Source organism: Ictidomys tridecemlineatus, chromosome 6 (genome assembly GCF_052094955.1).
Source record: "Ictidomys tridecemlineatus isolate mIctTri1 chromosome 6, mIctTri1.hap1, whole genome shotgun sequence".
In the NCBI taxonomy this organism is placed as follows: Eukaryota; Metazoa; Chordata; class Mammalia; order Rodentia; family Sciuridae; genus Ictidomys; species Ictidomys tridecemlineatus.
This window is the reverse complement of record NC_135482.1, coordinates 156,002,742-156,026,233: the sequence shown is the minus strand read 5'-3', so window position 1 is coordinate 156,026,233 and position 23,492 is coordinate 156,002,742. Positions and strand designations below refer to the sequence as shown.

The 23,492-nt window shown below is 32.8% G+C and overlaps 1 protein-coding gene across 2 annotated transcripts in view; it reads left to right on the top strand.

Annotated features, from left to right (window-relative positions):
- Positions 1-23,492, top strand: part of LOC101965792 (von Willebrand factor A domain-containing protein 8) — a 391,795-nt gene that overhangs the window by 102,540 nt on the left and 265,763 nt on the right. For both annotated transcript variants that reach the window (XM_078015856.1, XM_078015855.1), the window contains exon 13: positions 23,005-23,165. In XM_078015856.1, coding sequence (XP_077871982.1) covers positions 23,005-23,165 — 161 coding nt within the window. The remainder of the gene's footprint in view (positions 1-23,004; positions 23,166-23,492) is intronic.

Here is a 23,492-nt window from a genome sequence, read left to right as displayed (position 1 = left end):
CATACCCTGTTGGCTTTATAGATGTCTTATAAGAATCAGAGAAACTGTAGAGAGATAAGCAAACTAATAGAATATCCTGAACAATCCTCTTTTTCCACTTTGCTTTTATGTTCATTAATCTTCAGAGAAAATGTTCAGAGAAAAATATTTAAATATAGACCTTGGAATGGATTAGAGAAATATAATAATTGTAACATGGTCTGGAGATGAATTTATTTTTCTCTTTATTGCTTCTTTCCACAAATGAGTCAAAGCAAATGTTGGGCCTTGAATTGACATTTGCAGATTTTGTGATTTGAATAATCAACTGGGTTTATATTGTGAGATCAAATCTAAGACGTTTTTGTTTGCACTTACATATTTTTGGTAAAGCTCATTGATTTCCCTGGGACAATGGAATTGAAAAAATTAAAGAATGAATTTGGTTTTAATAATAATGTTGTCTACATTAATGAAAGTATTCCAGAGGTTTAATCCAATGTAGAGAATTTAGTGGGAACAAGTGATCCACCATCTGTTTTCCTAGAAGATGTGGAGACTTCCTTGTTATTTGTACGTGCATAAAGCTACACTTAATCTGTGGGTTTTGCCTTATTTTTAGACATAACTATTTTTAGAACTGTATTTCATATGAAGCAGAAGGAAAACAGAGCTTTAACACAAATTTGTGGCAGTACGTAAAATAAGTTTTATAATAGGCTATAAAAATCTTCAATCATTTGACTCAAGTGTTAGGTCAGATTCTTTTAACTGATTATTCTTTTTTTAGTGTTGAAGCCAGTGATTTCATAGTTATAAAGAAATACAAGTTATTATTCTTTCCTTCACAACCAGAAAAGGGCATATTTCCAGATTCCTTTTGAGACTATCATAAATACACTGGCTCTAAGATCTCCTTAATACTATTTGGATTAAAAGCTAAATCAAATCCAATCAAAATTTTAAAAGTAAGCTTATGGGTCTTTTAATGTAAGTAATCAAGGTCTAAAATATGCTGAAGTCTTAGGGTCATCTTTCGCTCCTTAGCTAAATTTTTTTTTTTTTAATAGCTAAACTGAAACCAAATACATTTTTTTCTTCTCCCAACTAATGTGCATCTCCAATTGTTTATTTTATCAAAGATAGTAGTCTGCTGCTTTTAACTGCCAAAGACTTTATCATATTTTTATTTGTGTTTATGTCAGTGTTTTTGTTTATTCCGTAGGAACTTTACTTCCAAGGTTGGCTGTTTTCATAAGCTTTATCAACAATAGCTTCCTAAGCTTTCCAGCCACTTTCAGCCTGGGTTTTGTCCAATTTATCTTTCCTATTCTTATTTTTTGTTCTTTCTAATTTCCCCCTTGCTTTTATATTTTTAAATCACTTTTCATAGTTTGCAAGTTAAAATTGAAGTTCTGTTGTTTAGCACACAGTGCTCTTTTGCTTCTCCACTCCAAGGCCTTGACCTGTACAAGTTAACAGCAGTGACATGTGCTATTCAGTTAACTCGGCTAGTTAAAATATGAAGTTTTCAAATTCTATGGTCTCTAGCCATTTTGTAATATAATTGTAAACCAAGGCAGTTATTTTTGTTGTTGTTTTCATAGAGATCTTTCTCATTTGTTTTTTTATAGCTACATATTATTTTATCATGTGAACAAACCAGAGGCTATTCAATCATTAGCCTCTGTATGGAATATTGGGTTGTTTCTAATACTTTGTAATTACACATTAAATTGCAATAAGTAAACTTATGTGTATATAATTTCGTGTTATTAGGAGCATATATTCAGGATAAATTCCTAGGAGTAGGATTGCTTTGTTAATAGATATGCTTAGTTTTGTCAAATTTTGTTAATTTTTTCTCTATAAGCATTGTGATATTTTTGTACAACAATGCCAACAACATTCTATCCAACAATGCCAACAGAGTAGGCTGTCAAAATTTTTAATGTTTTGTCAATCTGATAGTTAGAAATGTTATCTCAGAGTAATTTTTTATTTCTTTGGTGGAAAGTTGAACATCTTTTCTGTGTTTTTACTTTATGAGAGCTTTATGAAGATAAAATTCATAGCATAGGATCTGATTTTAAGGGCTATTATTGTATCTTTTTTTTATAATTGTCTTGTCTTTTGCCCATTTTTTTCTATTAAGTTTTCATCATTTTCCTTTAACTTTTGAGTTCTTAATATTTTAGGGATACTTGCCTCTTATTTTCTCTCAATTTGTCAGTTGCCCTTTGACTTTATTTATGATTATTGTTTTTTGCACTGTAAAATTAGAAAGATGTTTACAGTTAGATTGAATTCTTTCTTTCATTGCATGTAGATTTTAAGTCATGGTTAGATGGTCCTTCCTTACACCCAAGTTATGGAAGAATTCCCTCTGCCTTTGCCAAACTTCTAGACTGACCCTGCTCTAATTGTTTCAGTCCTCAATCTGTTATCTTTCTGCTCACAGCTGGAAAAAGTCCTCCTATTTTAAAGACTCACATTATATAAGATTGGGTCCACATGGATAACATAGGATAGTCTTCCCTGTTTTAAGATCCTTAATATAATCACATCTGCAATGTTCCTTTTGTGATGTAAGATAACATATTCATAGGCTCTGGGTTTTGGGATATGGCTATTACTGTGAGCTGTGGACACTATTTATCTGCCCACCATATTGATCATTTTGGAAGATCAGATTACTGAAATAGTATTGATAAAAGACACCTGTATCAATCTGTATAATATTTATATTAATTTCAATTCTACATTTAGCTATGAACATCTGACTTCATTATGTTTATTGGTTTAGCTGTGTCCATATATTTGTGGAATTATTTCTTTTTTTCACTTTTTATTATATATATCCATATATATATGGATATATATATATATTTGAATTTATTCTAATTTGTTATATATCACAGCAGAATGCATTTCAATTCATATTAAACATGTATAGTTCAATTTTTCATACCTCTGGTTGTATATAATATAGAGTCACACTATTAATGTCTTCATACATGTACTTAGAGTAATACTGTCCATCTCATTCCACTACCTTTACTACCCCCATGCCCCTCCCTTCCCTTCCTTTCCGTTTGCCTTATCTAGATTTCATCTAATCCTCCCATGCTACACCCCCTTCCCCATTTTGAATCAGCTTCCTTATAATAGAGAAAACATTCATCATTTGGTTTTTTGGGATTGGCTTACTTCACTTAGCATTATATTCTTCAACTCTATCTATTTGCCTGCAAATGCCATGATTTTATTCTCTTTTAATGATGAGTAATATTCCATTGTGTATATATAGCACATTTTCTTTATTCATTCATCTACTGAAGGGCATCTAGCTACTGTGAATTGTGCTAATGTAAACATTGATGTGGCTGTGTCCCTGTAGTATGCCGTTTTTAAGTACTTTGGTAATAGACTGAGGAGTGGGATAGCTGAGTCAAATGGTGGTTCCATTTTCAGTTTTCCAAGGATTCTCCATACTGTTTTCCATATTGGCTGCACCAATTTGCAATGTATGAGTGTGCCTTTTAAAAGCTATATATGTTAAGCCCCAGGCCAACATCATTCTAAATGGGGAAAAATTGAAACATTCCCTCTAAAATGGGAACAAGACAGGGATGCCTCTTTCACTACTTCTATTTAACATAGTTCTTGAAACACTAGCCAGAGCAATTAGATGAAAGAATTTAAAGAGACATGGATAGGTAGAGAACTCAAATTAGCACTGTTTGATGATAATATAATTCTATACCTAGAACACCCAAAAAATTCTAGCAGAAAACTTCTAGAAATAACAAATCAACCCAGCAAAGTAACAGGATATAAAATCAATACCCATAAGTCAAAGGCATTTCTGTATATCAGTGACAAATCCTTTGAAAAGGAAATGAGGAAAAGTGTACTATTTACAATAGCATCAAAAAACAAAAACAAAAACAAAACTTGTGAATCACCAAAAGAGGTGAAAGACCTCTACAATGAAAACTACAGAATTGTAAAGAAAGAAATTAAAGAAGACCTTAGAAGATGAAAAGATCTCCCTTGTTCTTGGAGAGGCAGAATTAATAGTCATAATGACCATACGACTATACAGATTTAATGCAATTCCAGTCAAAATCCCAATGACATTCCTCATAGAAATAGAAAGAGCAGTCATGAAATTCATCTGGAAAAATAAGAGACCCAGAGTAGCTAAAGTAATCCTTAGCAAGAGGAGTGAAGCAGGTAGCATCAGTATACCAGACTTTAAACTGTACTACAGAGCAATAGTAATAAAAACAGTATGGTATTGGCACCAAAATAGACTTGTAGACCAGTGGTGCAGAATAGAGGACACAGAGACAAACCCACATAATTACAGTTATCTTATATTAGACAAAGGCACCAAAACCTTATATTGGAGAAAAGATAGCCTCTTCAACAAATGGTACTGGGAAAATTGGAAATTCATATGTAACAAAATGAAATTAAACCCCTATCTCTCACCATAAACAAAACTCAAAGTGGATCAAGAATCTCCAAATTAAACCAGAGGTTCTGTGCCTATTAGAAGAAAAAGTAGGCCCAAATAGCTATCATATCAGATTAGGCCCAGACTTCCTTAATAGGACTATAGTGCAAGAATTAAAATAAAAAATCAATAAATGGGATAGATTCAAACTTAAAAGCTTCTTCTCAACAAAAGAAACAATCAGTGAGGTGAATAGGAGAGCCTACATTTTGGGAGCAAATTTTTACCACATGCACATCATATAGAACATGAATCTCTAGGATATAAAAAGAACTCAAAAAGTCTTTTCACACACACACACACACACACACACACACACACACACACACACACAAAGACTCAATCAATAACTAGGTAAGGGAACTGAACAGACACGTCTCAGAAGATGATAAGCAATCAATCAACAAATATATGAAAAAATGTTTATTATGTCCAGAAATTAGAGAAATGCAAATCAAAACTACTCTAAGATTTCATCTCACTCAGTCAGAATTGTGGCTATTAAGAATACAAACAAGAATAAGTGAATTATTTCTTAATGAGTTATTTTCACTGTACTAAAGTTTACACATTATCTTGAATTTTTATTTGAAATTATGTGTGTAGAAAATTCATTATATGTCTATGGATTTTTTTTCTGAGATGATAAGGGTTGTAAGGCAAATATTATGAAATATTCTTTATAAAATGAGGATATTGGCTCTATCAGAGTTGAGAACCATTGGGCTAGACCACAGCCTAGTGTTTGGTATGAAGAAGATATTCTGTTGAATATATACCATCTTGAAGATATGGTAAATCTTAAATATTTTAAGTAGGTCATATACTTTTATATTTATCAAATAGATATGATTATTCAAGCAGTTATATCAACTTTCTCATAACAAATATTTAGTAGCTTCTTCATTTACAACATTCCATAATTTACAAAAGCAGAATAATTGTTTGATCAATTCCTGATTTTTTAAAAATTTATTTGTTCTTTAGTTATTCATGACAGTAGAATGCATTTTGACTTATCATACATACGTTGACTATAACTTCCCATTTTTTTGGTTGTACATGATGTGGAGTTACACTGGTCACTCGTCGTGTGAATACATGAGCTTAGGAAAGTTAATTCTGATTCATTCTACTGTCTTCTTCTTTCCTGTCTTCTCTCCCTTTCCTCCACTCCCCTGTCTTGTCTGGTGAACTCCCCCTGCCAACACAAATCTATTGTGTGTGAGTCACCATCCACATATCAGAGAGAACATTTGGCCCATGATTATCAGGGATTGGCTATTCACTTTCTTTCTTTTTTCCTTCCTCCCTCCCTTCCTTCCTTGGATTGAACCCAGGGGCACTTAACCACTGAGCCACATTTGCAGCCCTTTTTAGCATTGTGTTTAGAGACAGAGTCTTGCTGAGTTACTTAGGGCCTTGCTAAGTTGCTGAGGCTGGCTTTGAACCTGGGATCTTCTTGTCTCAGCCTCCTCAGCCACTGGGATTACAGGTGTGCACCATGGTGCTTTGCTGGGATTGGCTAATTTCACTTAACATAGTAGTCTCCAGTTCCATCCATTTACCGGCAAATGTCATAATTTCATTCTTCTTTATGGCTGAATAATATTTCATTGTGTATATGTACCACGTTTTATTTATCTCTTCATTCATTGAAGGGCATCTAGGTTAGTTCTGTAGCTTAGCTATTGTGAATTGAACTGCTGTAAACATTGATGTGGCCACATCACTATAGTATGCTATTTTAAGTCTTTTGGGTACATGCTGAGGAGTGGGATAACTGGATCAAATGATGGTTCCATTTCAAGTTTTCTGAGGAGTCTTCCTACTGCTTTCCAAAGTTGTTGCACCAATTTGCAGTCCCATCAATAATGTTTGAGTGTACCTTTTTCCTCACATTCTCACCGACATTTATTGTTGCTTGTATTCTTGATAATTGCCATTTTGCCTAGAGTGAGATGAAATCTCAGTGTAGTTTTAATTTACATTTCTCTAATTGCTAGTGATGTTGGATATTTTTTCCTATATTTGTTGATTGATCATATTTCTTCTTCTGTGAAATGCCTATTCAGTTCCTTTTCCCATTTATTGATTGGGTTGTTCTTTTGTTGTGAAATTTTTCGAGTTCTTGATATATTCTGGAAATTAATGCTCTATCTGAGGCAAAGATTTTCTCCCATTCTGTATTCTCTCTCTTCACCTTCATGATTGTTACCTTGCTGTGAAGAAGGATTCTTTATTTTACTTCTTGTGCTTTAGGAATCTTGTTGAGGAAGTTGATTTCTAAGCTGACATGATGGAATTTTGGGCCTACTTTTTCTTCTGGTAGCAGCAGTGTTTCTGGTCTAATACCTAGGTCCTTGATCCACTTTGAGTTGAGTTTTGTGCAGGGTGAGAGATAGGGGTCCATTTTCATTTTGTTGCATATGGATTTCCAGTTTTCCCAGCACCATTTGTTGAAGAGGCTATCTTTTCTCCAATGTATGTTTATGGCACCTTTGTCTAGTCTGACATAACTGTAGTTATCTGGGTTTGTCTCTGTGTCTTCTGTTCTGTACCATTGGTCTTTATGTCTGATTTTTTGCCAATACCATGCCGTTTTTGTTACTATTGCTCCTTAGTATAATTTGAGATCTGGTCTTGTGATGCCCCCTGCTTTACTTTTATCGCTGAGGATTGTTTTGGCTATTCTGGGTCTCTTATTTTTCCAAATGAATGTTAGGACTCTTTTTGCATTTTTATGTCATTAGAATTTTAATAGGAATTGCATTAAATATGTATAGTATTTCTAAGTATGTCTATTTTGACAATATCATCATCAATTCTTGAGTTTTGAGAACTAACCAGTTCTTATAGGATTAAGCAGGAGGCCCTACTTTGAGATAGACTCATGTCATTCTCAAATTATAATATTTTTTCTTATGTTTTTCAAAAATAGTTTTGTGATAATTTAATAATTTTTTTGGTGATTTCTTTGAAGTGATCAAAGTTTCTTACTAGAAGGTAATTAATTAATTAACTCATTAATTCTTCAAAATAGACCAGTAAAATGAAATATTTTGACTTTCAAAATGAAGAGTAAGAAAGATCTTAAGCTTACTGTAGATTAAGGTCAAAGCTTATAAATACAGCGCATAATTTATTAATTTTCAAGACATTTTCTTGCCTGCTAGATTATACATCTTTAAAAACAGCAGCAGAGAGTCTCACTGCGAGGTTGGCACTAACTGGGTTGAGGCTCTTGAAGTACCATTTGTTTGATTTGGAATGCTATCCTTCAAGTTAGCTTGATTTGCTTTAGAATGCTACTGTTCTTTTTGCATCACAGTTTGTTCTTTAGTATGGTCTGTTTTCATATTTGCTTGCCTTTGGAAACCAAAACAATAGAACAGAAGATTGATGGAATTTCCATAAATTAAAGATTGTTTTGAAATGATACAATTCCATTCCATGAGTATATTATTTTTATTACTGAAACTTTGTAAAACATCTTGGTCTTTCATCTTGAGAGATAATATCAAAAGGTGAGTGTAATGGCACATTTTATTTTAAGCTATTTGGTAGACTGCTTGGACTACATGTGAAAGGACATAGCACAGAAGTTATGTATTGAAAAGACAGGATATTTGGTGATTTAACTTTATACTCTTTTAAACTTATAGATATTATATATTCTAAAGATGCAAAATGTGTCTTAAAGATTAATTTTGATAGAATGTTATTAAAGTTCATTTTAAAGAAACTCTTCTGTTGCATAAATTTGTCATTTGTAAGTCAGCAAATTTTATATTTGCTTTTGTAAAACAATTTCAATTTGATATTCAAATCTTTTATATATTGAACACTTTTTTTGGTGTGGGGGTACTGGGGATTGAATTCAGGGATGCTTAACCAATGAGCAACATCACTGATAATTTTAATTTTATTTTTCAAAAAAATTTGAGACAGAGTCTTTCTAAATTGTTGAAAGTAGTCTCAGAATTTGTGATCTTCTTAGCTCAGCCTCCCAAGTCTGTGTGCCAGTACACCTGGATAATGTACATAGAACAGCTTTTAAAACTTTTTTTTTCTTTCTTGATATTGGGGATTGAACCTAGAGGCTCTTAACCACTTAGCTACACCCCGAGCCTGTTTTTTAAGATTTTGAGACAAGGCTTTGCTAATTTGCTGAGACTGGCTTTGAATTTGTAATCCTCCTGCTTCAGCCTTCTGCGTCACTGGCATTATAGGCGTACACCACTGCTACAGAATTCAAACAGCTTCTCCAGGATTCTGGGGCTTTAAATCACTATTTATTTATTTTTCTGTGGCAGTTCATTGCAGTTTATTCATTGTATTCATTAGGGTTAGTAAAGTTAATCTTCCATTTTCTTCCCTTTAGGACTGCATATTCAATATAATTAGAATTTTTAATAGCAGAATTACATTTTTTTTGTTCTGTGTGCCTTTTTAAAAGTTTTATAAATATCATGATAATAGCAGAAAGGAATTTTGAAGAAAGGATAAATCACCCTTAATACAACACTATAATGCAACAGCTGGCTTCAATTTTTAATATTCTCTTCCAGTTTTACATATAAACTAACATATTTTACATATTTATTATGAAAATGAAGGCACATGTTTCATTTTTCTTGTACTTTCCCCTAATTTTATATATAAATATTTCCATATTGCTTTATCTTTAAAATTTGATTTCTCATGGTAATTCAATAATTAATGTTATTTAATATCATGATTTACCTATGTACTTTTTGTTATATTTTTTAGTAAAGCTTTTACAAATTTTTTTTTTTTCGTATTTATAGATGGACAGCATGCCTTTATTTTATTTGTTTAATTTTATGTGGTGCTAAGGATTGAACTCATTGCCTCACATGTGTTAGGCAAGTGGTCTGCCACTGAACTACAGCCCCAGCACCTTTATTACAGCTTTATAGTTTTATATATAGTAATTCACTTCACCCTGACTAACTCATGCATGCATAGAATTCGATTTCTGTTCATGACCCTCTCCTCTCTCCCCCTGTTTCCCTCCTATCCTTTCTCCCCTCTCTGATTCTACTTCCTCTACTCTATTTGAGTTCCTTTTACTTATCTATTAATTTATATGATTGGTTCTTTTTACCTATGCATAAAAATGAAGTTTCCTTTGCTGTGCAGAAACTTCATATATTTATATATGCACATAAAATGATTTTCAAGAATTCATTTTGCATTGCCTCCCCTTACCTATCCCTTCATTCTGTCTCTTGATTCATCTATATTACTGATTTTCTTTTTATTTTTATATTATCATATCCTTCCCTCTCACTTTTCTTTATTTTACTATAGCTTTCATGTATGAGAGGAAATATTTGACCCTTGATTTTCTTTTTTAAAAAAATTGGTTCTGGGCTGGGGATGTGGCTCAAGCGGTAGCGTGCTCGCCTGGCATGCATGCGGCCCGGGTTCGATCCTCAGCACCACATACCAGCAAAGATGTTGTGTCTGCCAAGAACTAAAAAATAAATATTAAAAATTCTCTCTCTCTCTCTCTCTCTCTCTCTCTCTCACTCACTCACTCTCCTCTCTCACTCTCTCTTTAAAAAAAATTGGTTCTTTTTAGTTATACATGACAATAGAATCCATTTTGATAAAACTATAGATGCATATATTATATCCTTTTCTAATTAGAACCCCATTCTTGTGGGTGTAAATGATGATATAATTCACTTAGGTATTTTCAAATATGGACTAGGAAATTTATGTCACATTCATTCCACTATCTTTCCTATTCCTATCCTTACTCCTATTCCCTTCTTTCCTCTTTGTCGACCTTTGGGTAGAATTCTGAGTGTGGCTTATTTTACTTAGCATGATATTCTCCATTTTGATTTGAGTTTTGTGCAGGGTGAGAAATAGAAGTCTAGTTTCATTTTTCTACATATAGCTATCTAGTTTTCCCAGCACCATTTGCTAAAAAGGCTGTGCTTTTTCTAAAATATATTTTTGGCACCTTTGTCAAATATCAGATGGCTGTAGACCTGAAGCTACTATCATACTAGCTAGTATGATGCCTTTAGTTTTGTTTTTGCTCAAGATTGCTTTTGCTATTTACAATCTTTTATTATTCTATATGAATTTCAGGATTGTGCTTTCTCCTATGAAAAATGTCACTAGAATTTTGTAAGGAATTGGATTGAATCTGTAGATCAATTTGGGTACTGTCAACAGTTTAACAACATTAATTCTTTCAATTCATGAACATAGTATATCTTTCCTTTTTGTGTGTTTCTCCTTCAGTTTCTTTTTTCAGTGCTTTATAATTTTCATGTATTGATCTTTTACCTCCTCATTTAAATTTATTCTTGCCATCCTTTTGATGCTATTATAAATGGGAAAATGGGATTATTTTTATATAATTTAACATCAGTACATAGAAATTCTGGCTTTTTAATGTTGATTTGTATCCTGCAACTTTAGTGAATCTATTAGTTCCAACAATTTTTTTTTGGTGTGTGTGTATGTGTGTAGAATCTAAGTATTTCTAAGTATTAGATAATGTCATCTAGAAAGAGATAATCTTCTTCCATTTAAATTTGGATACCTTTTATTTCTTTTTTTTCCTAATTGATCTAGGACTTCTAGTACTTTATTGAATACATTGTTGAGAACAGAATTCCTTATTTTGTTCCTGAAATTCCAGGTTTTGCCATTGAGTATGAGGTTAGGTCATATGTGGCCTTTATTCTGGAATATATGGCTTTTATACCTAGTTTTTGAGAGTTTTTGTCATGAAAGAATGTTGACTTTTTCTCCCACTGTATTTTTAGCATCTTTTGAGATGGTTCTATGACTTTATCCTTCATTCTATTAATATGGTGTGTCATATTTATTGATCTGTTTATTTTGGGACATTTTTACATCTCAGGGATAAATTCCTCTTGATTACATTGTATAATCATTTTAATGTGATGTTGAATTTAGTAGCAAACTAAACTAGCAAAGTATTTTATTGGATATTTGTACTTATTTTCATCAGGGATATTGGCCTGTAATTTTCTTTTCTTGTAATATTCTTATCTGATTTTGTTGTCAGAATTATCCTGGCTTTGTGAAATTAATTTGGAAGTACTCCCTGTACTTCAATTTTTTGGAAGTGCTTGAGAAGTATTTGGTGTTAATTCTTGTTTTTTAAAAAAATTTATTGGTGCATTAGTATTATACATAATATTGGGGTTCATTATGCCATATTGATACATACACATTATGTAACTTAATCAATTTAATTTTTCTTTAAATGTTTGGAAGAATTTGTCATTTAAGCCTTCAGAGGCTGGGCTTTTTCTGTTGGCAGGTTTTTGGTTACAGAGTTAATCTCTTTACCCATTATTGATTTGTTATGATTTTTTTTATTTTTTCATGATTCAGTCCTAGTGGGTTGTAGATTTCTAGGAATTTGTTTTTCTAGGTTACCTAATTTGTCATTACATAGTAGCTTTTTATGATTCTTTTTCTGTGGTAACATTTGTGGTACCTCCTCTTTTGTTTACAATTTTATTTATTTGAGTCTCTGCTCCTTTTTTCTTAGTTGATCTAACTGAAAGTTTGTCAATTTTATTTTTTAAAAGTATCAACTGTAGTTACATTTGTATTTTTTATTGTTTTCTGTTCTGTTCTCTAATATGTCTATTTCTTATGTGATCTTTATGATTTCATTTCTTCTATTATCTTTTAGTTTGTTCTTTTTCTTTTATTTGTTTACTTATATGTCTGTTTCAAAATTTGAGCTATAATCTGATATCTTTGTGGTTCAACTATTAGGAACTCTCTCAATAGGTTTCTGTGTCCTACCCATCACTATGATTTTTTAAATTTGCTTTTTTTCTATTGTTTGCTTTTAGTATGTCTTTACTTTCTGATTTCCTAAGATGCATCCAACTAAGTGTGTGTGTTTGTGTGTGTGTGTGTTTGTGTGTGTGTGTGTGTTTGTGTATGTATGTGAGTACTGGTTGTGCAGGATCACATTTAATTTCTAGTATTTTTCAAAAAAATGTTCTCTTAGTTATTTCTAGTTTCATAACACAGTGTTTAGGAAAGATAGTTAATATTTCAGTCTTCTTAAATTTGTTGATACTAATTTTGTGGACTAACATGTGATCCATATCAGAGAATGATTCATGTGTGCTTGAAAACAATATATGTTTACTTGTTGAATTGAAAGTTCTGTATATGTCTATTAAGTCTATTTGGTCTGTAGTGTTGTTCAGATCTGCAGTTTCCATCTTGATTTTCTGTCTATATGATATATCAGTCTCTTAAAATAAGATATTGAAATCTCCTACCATTATTGTTTTGCTGCCTTTTTCTCTTTTTAGGTCTAATTATTATTTACTTTATAAATTTAGGTTCTCCCATGTATGGTGTACATATATTTACAGTTGCTATATCCACTTGATAAATTGACTCCTTTATCATTGTATGATGACTTTGTTTGTCTCTTAGGAGTTTTAGATTTAAAGGTGTTTTTTCCCCCCTGATATAAGTGGAGTCATTGCTGCTCTCTTTTGCTTGCCGTGTGCAATTTGCAATTTGCAATTTACCTTCCCCCCCACCATTCTCTTTGACATTCAGTCTATGTGTGTCTTTAAGACTAAGGGGAGTTTATATCTTTGTAGACAACTTTGATAGGAAAAGCCCTTCTGTAGTCACTTCTGCAGGAGACTCTTTGGGCAATCTAGTGGGGTTTTGGATGGTCTTGCTGTTGAATCTTTGAGTCAGTAGTCAGTGCGTAAGTCAGTGGATGGGTAGGTCTGGATGCTAGGTCCCTGAGAGCTGACCTGATCTTGGCAAGCCTTGAGCCTGAGTCTATAGGACCTAACTTGTCAATGGGGCAGCCCTAGCATCTGGGTTCATGGGAATGGACCTGATCTTAAGTCCATGGGTTCTATCTGATGCCAGGGCCCTTGATGGCCTAAATTCCTTTTAAAGTCTATACTTGGCTTCTTACTTAATTGAAGCAATATACTTTTTTGGGGGGTGGGGGTGGGGGTAAATGGATATCTTTGTGTTATCTTAACAAATTTAGTTACCATGAGATATTTATTAGTTTTTTAAAAGCTCACTAGGAGGGCTTTGGCATGTGTATAAAAATAAACATTACAAACAAAGCCAAGTCCATTAGCCCAAGGGAGAAAACAGAAGAAAAATGACCAAGAAATCCTACTAAATAAGGAACTCTGGTTTGAAAGGTATTTCTTTTACCATTCCTGATGGTCCATAATCTCTGAGAAGGAAAGAATTTCAAATTTGGGAATTCTCTGTGGATTAATTCCAAGGATAAGGGCATAGTATAATGAAGTTGTAGTGATATTGGTAACAACAAACTGGTATGCTTGATCATCACCCTTGAAATTTTGTATTAAATGTACTTTACAATAATTTCCATTAGAGGTCTTTGGGAAACCTTTTAAGAGACTCAGAATTTTATAGTTATTTAAGACTGCTGTAAGAATGAGGAGTTTCCAAAGATTAGTAAGATTAATGATGATGTTATATATGTATAAACATTCATCTTTTCTAAAAAAGAAAATAATTAAGTATATAACTTATATTTAAAAATTTGTGTTTTTAAATGCCATATATTTTATGTATACATTCCATTTTTGAAAATAAGAAGTAAATGTATGCTTTTCAGTTATATCACCTTGTTGCCTTGTATGAGTCCTACATGCTTTTTTTAAATTTCCCTCTTATTATAAAAATCTTTTATTCAGGATCCATACCACTTTCTAAATAGAACATTACTAATGATTTTCAAGTTGGTCTTATAGTAGAGGCAAGGCTTTCTGAACTGTTTGAAGTACAAGCCTTTGATGGGAATCATAGTGATAGAGCCAAAAGGACATAGAAGGGAAAGAGCACTGTTTAATAGAACTGAACTCATGTCTCCAGACTTGTAGTTGAAGTATCATGTGATTTGAGGTGGTAGAAGCTGCTAAAATCTCAGTTTTATGCTCTATTGACTCCTGTTAAAAGATAATAACTTGAAGAATGACCTTAGACAGCTCAGCTCCTGTGGTGCTTTCTGTTCATTTCCTGTGGTTTTCTTAATTCTCCCAGATTTAGGTGGCTGTAGGCGGGCATCCTTGCTCTGGGGAGGATTGGTGCCCACTGTGCTGTCACATAAGTGTAAAGGTGGGCAGATTATAAAGTTTGTCCTTTAAGTGCAAGGATTTTGTTTTTTAAATCTTTGGAAGCTTATTATCTGTGCTGCCTCAGACAAGAGACTCTTCTTTAATGACTCCCAAATCCATTAGCACTTGCCAGTTTTCCCGCCTAGTAAGCAGGTGTTTGGCTTCCTGCTACACAAGCAGTTTTTTGTTTTGTAAGAATGGTGACAAAAGGGATACATTAAATCAGTCAAAAGAGTTATCAAGTACTAAAGCCATGGCACACTTCTTAGACTTTCTCCACCCTCTTCACGCCAATTACCAGTCTAACTTTAACTTGCTTTTTGTAGAATTTAAATTTAACTTTTTTTTTGTAGAATTTAAATTTAACTTTTTTGTAGAATTTAAATTTAACTTTAACTTGCTTTTTGTAGAATTCAGGATAACTACAGACATTTCCTGGGACTCCAGTCCATCAACCCTGGACCCATTATTGAGGCTTTGGTGCAAAACACATTTGTCTAAAGGAATTTTACTTTACAGTTGTAAAGAACACATCATTTGTCTCACTTTTACATTTGTAGATATCTAATTAGAATATGTTGCATTCCATAATCCATTCTTTAGGGAGTAGTAAGAGTGACTTTTTAAGAATATAAATAGGATTATGTAATTTCCTTACTTAGAGTACATGAATGGCTTTTCATTATCCTTAGAATAAAATAAAAAAAAACTCCTATTTTTGGTAATTGGAATTTAACCCAGGGGCACTTGACCACTGAGCCATATCCCAAACCCTTCTTTATATTTTATTTAGGTACAGAGTTTTGCTGAGTTGCTTACAGCCTTGCTAAGTTGCTGAGGCTGGGTTTGAACTGACAATCCTCCTATCTCAGCCTCCCGAGTCACTGCGATTATAAGTGAGTGCTGCTATGCCTGGCCAAAAAACTCTTTATTTGGACTTCTGAGCCCTCCACCAATGAAGTCACCTATTAGAATCATTCAAGGATATTTGAAAAATGTCCCTGTCCAAGCCCTACCTTCAAAGAGTCTGAAGTAATTGGCATTATATGAGATCTGGACTTCAGTGTTTTTAAATTTTAATTAAAAAATCAAAGGAGGGTTGAGAACCACTGCCGGGTGTCCCACGATTGCCTTTTCAAACTTCTCCCTCCATGCTACACATTCTGTTGATGATGTATCAGTCTCACTGGCTACTTTTAGTCCTTTAAATCTGTCTAGTTTCTCTCTACTTCAAAGCATTTTCACAAATCACTAGTTGCAAAGGCATTATGAAACAATGTTTCTAGTTTTCTAATATATATATAATATATAAAATAGGAGAGAGAGTAGAATGACATTTGGTTGCTTATCTTAATATATATATATATTGCCTTATTCGCACCTACCCTGACCTTGGCTTTCTGTATTATTTTAAGATCTTTAGTTGAGTTGGTTGTTAGTAAGATAGTGGATTTTATTACTGGTTAGCTTCAAGCAGAGAATTTTGCTTTATGTTAATAAAATAAATCTTTAGCTAGATTCAAAATCAACTTCCTGTCAATAGCAGAGTAACATAGGCTTGTAACATCAATATTTTATCATATACATAAAAGGGAACGTTTATTTTATATATGACAGGTTAAAAATAGTTCTTTAAAAAAACTTGAGGAAGAGGCATGGGAGAGTTTACAAATAATTTTACAATATATGTATAACGAGAGGCCTTTTTAAGATCAAACATAAATGACACTGAAGAATGTTGGCCTCATGCCCTGTGTTCTGCTCCCTGAGTGTGCTTAGACTCTGTAAATGTCTTTGTTTCTATTCTAAGACCTAAAAGTTATTCACATTCTGTGTTTGGACAATATTTATGCAGTAATATGCTAATAGGTATGGACATAATTAATATTTAATGCAAATTTAATAGCTTAAATCAGTTAATCTTAGTGTATTCTTTTATTCATTTAAATCCTAGATTTTCTTAAGTGTTCATATGATTGATGACACACAGACAGACAGACACACACACACACACACACACACATCTCATATAATATATACGGGAAATTTTGTGGAAAGCCAACAGAATTCCAACTAGTTTCTTTTTTAAAACAAAATGATAATGCTTATTTACCCCTATCAAAAATATTAAATGCCTAACATCTATTTTTAAGTAAGAGAATGAAAAATCAAATCCACCTAGAGATATTCTTTGTTGCCTACAACTAATCGCTACTTTTAGACTCCTCTCAAAAAAGTTGATTGAGACTATAATAAGAAATTAATTTGTTTGTGAAGCAAGCCTGAGAGGTATATAATTGGTACATTCCTCTGTTAACTGTTAATCTACCCATGGATTAATTAATCCAAACTAGTTCTTTGTTGCCCAATTTATTATATCCTTGAGGACAACCCAGCTCTTCTTATTAATTGTGTGTTCTTGATTGGGTAAACTTTAACCTTTTTGTACCTTGGTTTTCTCATCTGTAAAAAGAAGACAATAATTGTACCTATCCTTTAAAGTTGGAAGGATTACATGAGTTAATATATGTAAAGTTCTTAGTGCCTAGTGAGCTTTTCAAAGTTATTTAGTTGCTATAATTTTTACTTATGTTTTAAATTCTTTAACATAGCTATTCCTGAGATGACTTGATCAATGGGACCCATTTTTTTCTGTCTCATTTTCAAGAATTGTGCTGCTTCTGATTTGGTGTCAATATTGTGGTTATTATGACCGTGTGTCAACTTTTGTGTTGGGCATTAGAAAGATTGGATTCAGATTTTAGTTATTCTTAACATTGTGCATTTTTTTTTACTATCTTTTCCTTTCTTGGTTTCATCTTTCTTTGTTTAGTTTTATTTATTCACTTATGTTTAATTTTATAATATTTTAAACACATTTTTGCAAGTCAAGTTAAATACTTTCTGAAACTCTTCTAGGTTCATATACAAGGTGAAAATGTGTATTGTTTTAAGCTGACTTGCAATCAAGTTCTTTATACAGTTTGATATCCTACTTTTTGTCATAATCATTTTAGTTCCTTATTAGAAAAATTACATATGTATTATAATATAAAATTTTATGTTCTATCAATATCATAATTTTACTTACATATCATATTATATTTAAGAGATATGGTTAAAATTTCTTTATATACTGAAAATATGTATCTTTCCAAATGATATTATAATTTGAAAGTAATTCTATCTAATTCTAGCCACTCCATACACAACCACCTTTTATACAGTTATTTTATTGAGCTAATGACTTATATGTGTATTTCTCAAGAGACTCATTAAAAAATTAGCTTAGACTATTTCAAAAGTCCTATAAATATTTGAGGCATATAATTGCTTTAAGTTTCAAATTTATATCCTTTGATATATTTCATACAGTTTTGCTTCTCATTTTATTAGGACACTTTGATTTTTCATTCAGTTTCTCTGTTGCAAAAGAAAAGAGCATAATTATTATGAAACAGGATCTTAGGAACTATATGGATGTTTTCCAGGGATCTGAATGAAGGTGAGGTGACGAAGGTTAGACAATGGTAGCTTGAAAGGAACTAGATTTCATGTCCTGTTGTTTTCAAATTTTTAAGGAAATGCAGAAAGAGGAAATGGTTCAGGCTTATGATATCATTAGTGCTATTTTTATTCTCTTAAGTTCAAAGGTTCTAGGGATAAGAACAATATATGTGAAAATGAGGACATTCATCTTTTTTGAGTTTTTATTAGTGTGCTTTCAAGATATCCATTAAAAAAAGAGCACATTTTAACTTTCCAACAAAGAGGTACAGGTAGGCAGGAAGAATAAGGAAATCATATATATGAAATTATGTAGAGATATATGAAATTATAAATATATGTATACATATAATATATGTTAAGATAAATAAAACATTGAAATGTTAATTTTAGGGTGCTAAAAATTCAATCCTTTATGGACATAAACATTTGAAATGGTTTTACTGTTTTAATGAAAAACTATTACCTAAAATTAATTTAAGTAATTGACCCATTTAGACTATACCAGAATTTTTCTGTTAGTTTTTTTTTTTAATTTTTTTATTGGTTGTTCAAAACATTACAAAGCTCATGATATATCATCTTTCATACATTTGACTCAAGTGGGTTATGAACTCCCATTTTTACCCCAAATAGAAATTGCAGAATCACATCGGTTACACACTCACATTTTTACATAATGGCATATTAGTGACTGTTGTATTCTGCTACCTTTCCTATCCCCTACTATCCCCCCTCGCCTCCCCTCCCATCTTCCCTCTCTACCTCATCTACTGTTGTTCAATTCTCTCCCTTGTTTCCCTCCACTTTCCCTTCACAAGCTCTTATATGTAATTTTGTGTAACATTGAGGGTCTTCTACCATTTCCATACGATTTCCCTTCTCTCTCCCTGTCTCTCCCCCGACTCGTCTCTGTTTAATGTTAATCTTTTCCTCATGCTCTTCCTCCCTGTTCTGTTCTTAGTTGCTCTCTTTATATCAAAGAAGACATTTGGCATTTGTTTTTTAAGGATTGGCTAGCTTCACTTAGCATAATCTGCTTTAATGCCATCCATTTCCCTGCAAATTCCATGATTTTGTCATTTTTTAGTGCTCCGTAATACTCCATTGTGTATAAATGCCACATTTTTTTATCCATTCATCTATTGAAGGGCATCTAGGTTGGTTCCACAGTCTAGCTATTGTGAATTATGCCCTATGATCATTGATATGGCAGTATCCCTATAGTATGCTCTTTTAAGAACCTCAGGGAATAGTCCGAGAAGGGCGATAGCTGGGTCAAATGGTGCATCCATTCCCAGCTTTCCCAGGAATCTCCATACTGCTTTCCAAATTGGCCTCACCAATTTGCAGTCCCACCAGCAATGTACAAGTGTACTCTTTTCCCCACATCCTAGCCAACACTTATTGTTGTTTGACTTCATAATGGCTGCCAATCTTACTGGAGTGAGATGATATCTTAGGGTGGTTTTGATTTGCATTTCTCTGACTGCTAGAGATGGTGAATATTTTTTCATGTACTTGTTGATTGATTGTATGTCCTCCTCTGAGAAGTGTCTGTTCAGGTCCTTGGCCCATTTGTTGATAGGGTTGTTTGTTATCTTATTGTTTAATTTGTTCCCAGGATGTAGTTTCCCTGTTTACCTCTCTTATTGTTTCTCTTGCTGAGAAAAAACTTTTTAGTTTAAGTAAGTCCCATTTGTTTATTCTTGTTATTAACTCTTGGGCTATGGGTGTCCTATTAATGAATTTGGAGCCCGACCCCACAGTATGTAGATCGGAACCAACTTTTTCTTCTATCAGATGCAGTGTCTGATATCTAGCTCCTTGATCCATTTTGAGTTAACTTTGTGCATGGCGAGAGAAAGGGATTCAGTTTTATTTTGTTACATATTGATTTCCAATTTTCCCAGCACCATTTGTTGAAGATGCTATCCTTCCTCCATTGCATGGTTTTAGCCCCTTTATCAAATATAAGAAAGTTGTAATTTTGTGGATTGGTTTCTGTGTCCTCTATTCTGTACCATTGCTCCACCTGCCTGTTTTGGTACCAGTACCATGCTGTTTTTGTTACTATTGTTCTGTAGTACAGTTTGAAATCTGGTATCGCTATACCTCCAGATTCACATTTCCTGCTTAGAATTGCTTTTGCTATTCTGGGTCTTTTGTTTTTCCATATGAATTTCATGATTGCTTTGTCTATTTCTACAAGAAATGCCATTGGGATTTTGATTGGCATCGCATTAAACCTGTAGAGAACATTGGGTAATATCGCCATTTTGATGATGTTAGTTCTGCCTGTCCATGAACAGGGTACATTTTTCCATCTTCTAAGATCTTCTTCTATCTCTCTCTTTAGGGTTCTGTAGTTTTCATTGTATAAATCTTTCACCTCTTTTGTTAGGTTGATTCCCAAGTATCTTATTTTCTTTAAGGATATTGTGAATAGAGTGGTTTTCCTCATTTCCATTTCAGAAGTTTTGTTGCTGATATACAGGAATGCCTTTGATTTATGCGTGTTGATTTTATATCTTGCCACTTTGCTAATTTCATTTATTAACTCTAGCAATTTCTTTGTAGACCCTTTTGGGTCTGTTAAATATATTATCATGTCATACGCAAATAGCGATAATTTAAGTTCTTCTTTTCCTATTTTTATGCCTTTAATTTTTTTTGTCTGTCTAATTGCTCTGGCTAGTATTTCAAGAACTAAATTGAATAGAAGTGGTGATAGAGTGCATCCCTGCCTTGTTCCAGATTTTAGAGGGAATGCCTTCAGTTTTTCTCCATTTAGGATGATGCTAGCTTGAGGTTTAGCATATATAGCTTTTACAATGTTGAGGTAAGTTCCTGTTATCCCTAGTTTTTCTAGTGTTTTGAACATAAAGGGATGCTGTACTTTGTCAAATTCTTTTTCTGCATCTATCCAGATGATCATATGGTTCTGATCTTTAAGTCTATTGATGTGGTGAATAGCATTTATTGATTTCCGTATATTGAACCAGCCTTGCATCCCAGGGATGAATCCTACTTGATCATGGTGCACAATTTTTTTGATATGCTTTTGTATTTGATTTGCCAGGATTTTATTGAGAATTTTTGCATCCAAGTTCATTAGAGATATTGGTCTGTAATTTTCTTTCTTTGAAGTGTCTTTGTCTGGTTTCGGGATCAGGGTGATGTTGGCCTCATAGAATGAATTTGGAAGAGCTCCTTCTTTTTCTATTTCTTGAGATAGCTTGAAAAGTATTGGTATTAATTCTTCTTTGAAGGTTTTGTAAAACTCCGATGTATACCCATCTGGTCCAGGGCTTTTCTTGGTTGGTAGTCTTTTGATGGCTTCTTCTATTTCTTCCTTTGTTATTGGTCTGTTTAAATTGTGTGTGTCTTCCTGACTCAATCTGGGCAGATGGTATGACTTAAGAAATTTATGGATATCTTCACTATCTTCTATTTTATTGGACTATAGAGTTTCAAAATACTTTCTAATTATCTTCTGTATTTTTGTAGTGTCTGTTGTGATATTGCCTTTTTCATCCCGTATGTTAGTAATTTTTGGATATTGTCATATTTTTCTTGCAGAGCAATCTATTTGCTATTCTATACCAACTAGGAATGAGCTCATTGCCACTATGCACCATCCTGCTAAGTACTAATGATAGGGATGTGTTTAATTTTGGCTGTTCTAACTGTCATGGGTAGCATATGTTGATACTATTCATCCAGTTTGCATAAGATTTAAAATTCATAGTTGAAGAACTAAATAAAATTGTTAAAAGACTTAGGCCAAATTTTAATAATGTGTTAGAAGGATTTGCTGAATTTGAATGTTGTTTATTAATTGTCTTTGATTCAGCACGAGTGTATTACATTTTTAAGTTAATACCTTTTTATAGTGTGAACATGGACATAGTAAGACTTAGGTTTTAATCTTGAGTTCAGAACAGACCTGTTACCATTGTAAATATAAGAAAATTCATTAATGTTTTATCTGCTTAAAAGTTTCAATGGTTATCAAAGAATTTATAAAAGACTTTAAATTTTTGTATAATATTGACTGTAAAAGTTCAGCTTGTTTGATGTATGTGGCATAAAATGTATCTGAAATTGCTAACAGTAAAGAAATTATTGCCTTCAAACTTAATACACGTAAGAATAAATTGTTCATGTTATATGGCACTAATCTTTTACAGTAGATTTTTATATATCATAAATATTAATAGTTTGTTTAAGTCTGTTACACTATTTTAGTGCTAGCATAATGTGTGTGTACGTTAAAAATTTGCTTGTATGTGCCATGCTATTGTTTCTGAATTCCTGTACCTCATCTGATGACTGTCCTCCTAGATTTCCTCCATTATCAAGCCTCTTTTAAATATAGTTAGTCACTGTGATAGGCTGTAGTGCCTTTTCAGGAGAACTCATCAACTGTAAGAAAATGCACATTCTTGATAAGGATCTCTGAAGGTTGATTTTGCATAGTGTCTCATTTTAAAATGGAATCAGTGCATTTTACTCCCTGCAGAAGTAGAACTGAGTTAAATTCCATTAAATTATTGCTATTATCTAAATGAACATTTTAAAAGAGAAGGAAATGCTCAATGAAAGGAGAAGGGGGAACAAATCCTCACTCTTACTATGTAATGCTAATAGATAATAGTAGGAAAACTTTAAGCTTTCTGAAAATCTTTCTTTTTGGTGAATTTGAGAAGATGACTTCCCAGTTGTTATATGAAATATTATGTACAGAAAGAGGGCCAAATCCATGTCTTAAAAATTAACTTTTTTTGTGATTTCTGGAATTGGTTTTAGGATATGACAGCTCGTGATCTGCTCCAGCAGAGATACACACTTCCAAATGGAGACACTGCCTGGAGGTCCTCACCCCTTGTGAATGCTGCTCTGGAAGGCAAGCTGGTCTTGTTGGATGGCATTCACCGGGTCAATGCTGGCACACTTGCTGTATTGCAGAGGTTTGTATGAGTCACACACTCATACACAAAAAACCCAAAACACACAAATATGCAGACAAACGCCATGTCCACTTAAGCAGTAGACATGGATTGCTCCAATATTTTTTTAAACTGGGTTTCTACATCTTGAAAAGCTCATATTTCCGTGTCCGAGTAGAATGTGAGATTACTTATTTTTACAGATATATTACAGCAGAAATCCAAATAATGAACATTTTGGGAAATGCCATAGCCATAACGTTTTTTTTTTTTTTTCATAGCTGAAAAAAAATTTCTCAATAATTTTGAAGGACTTTATATTTGCAGATTTACATATGCAACAAATTA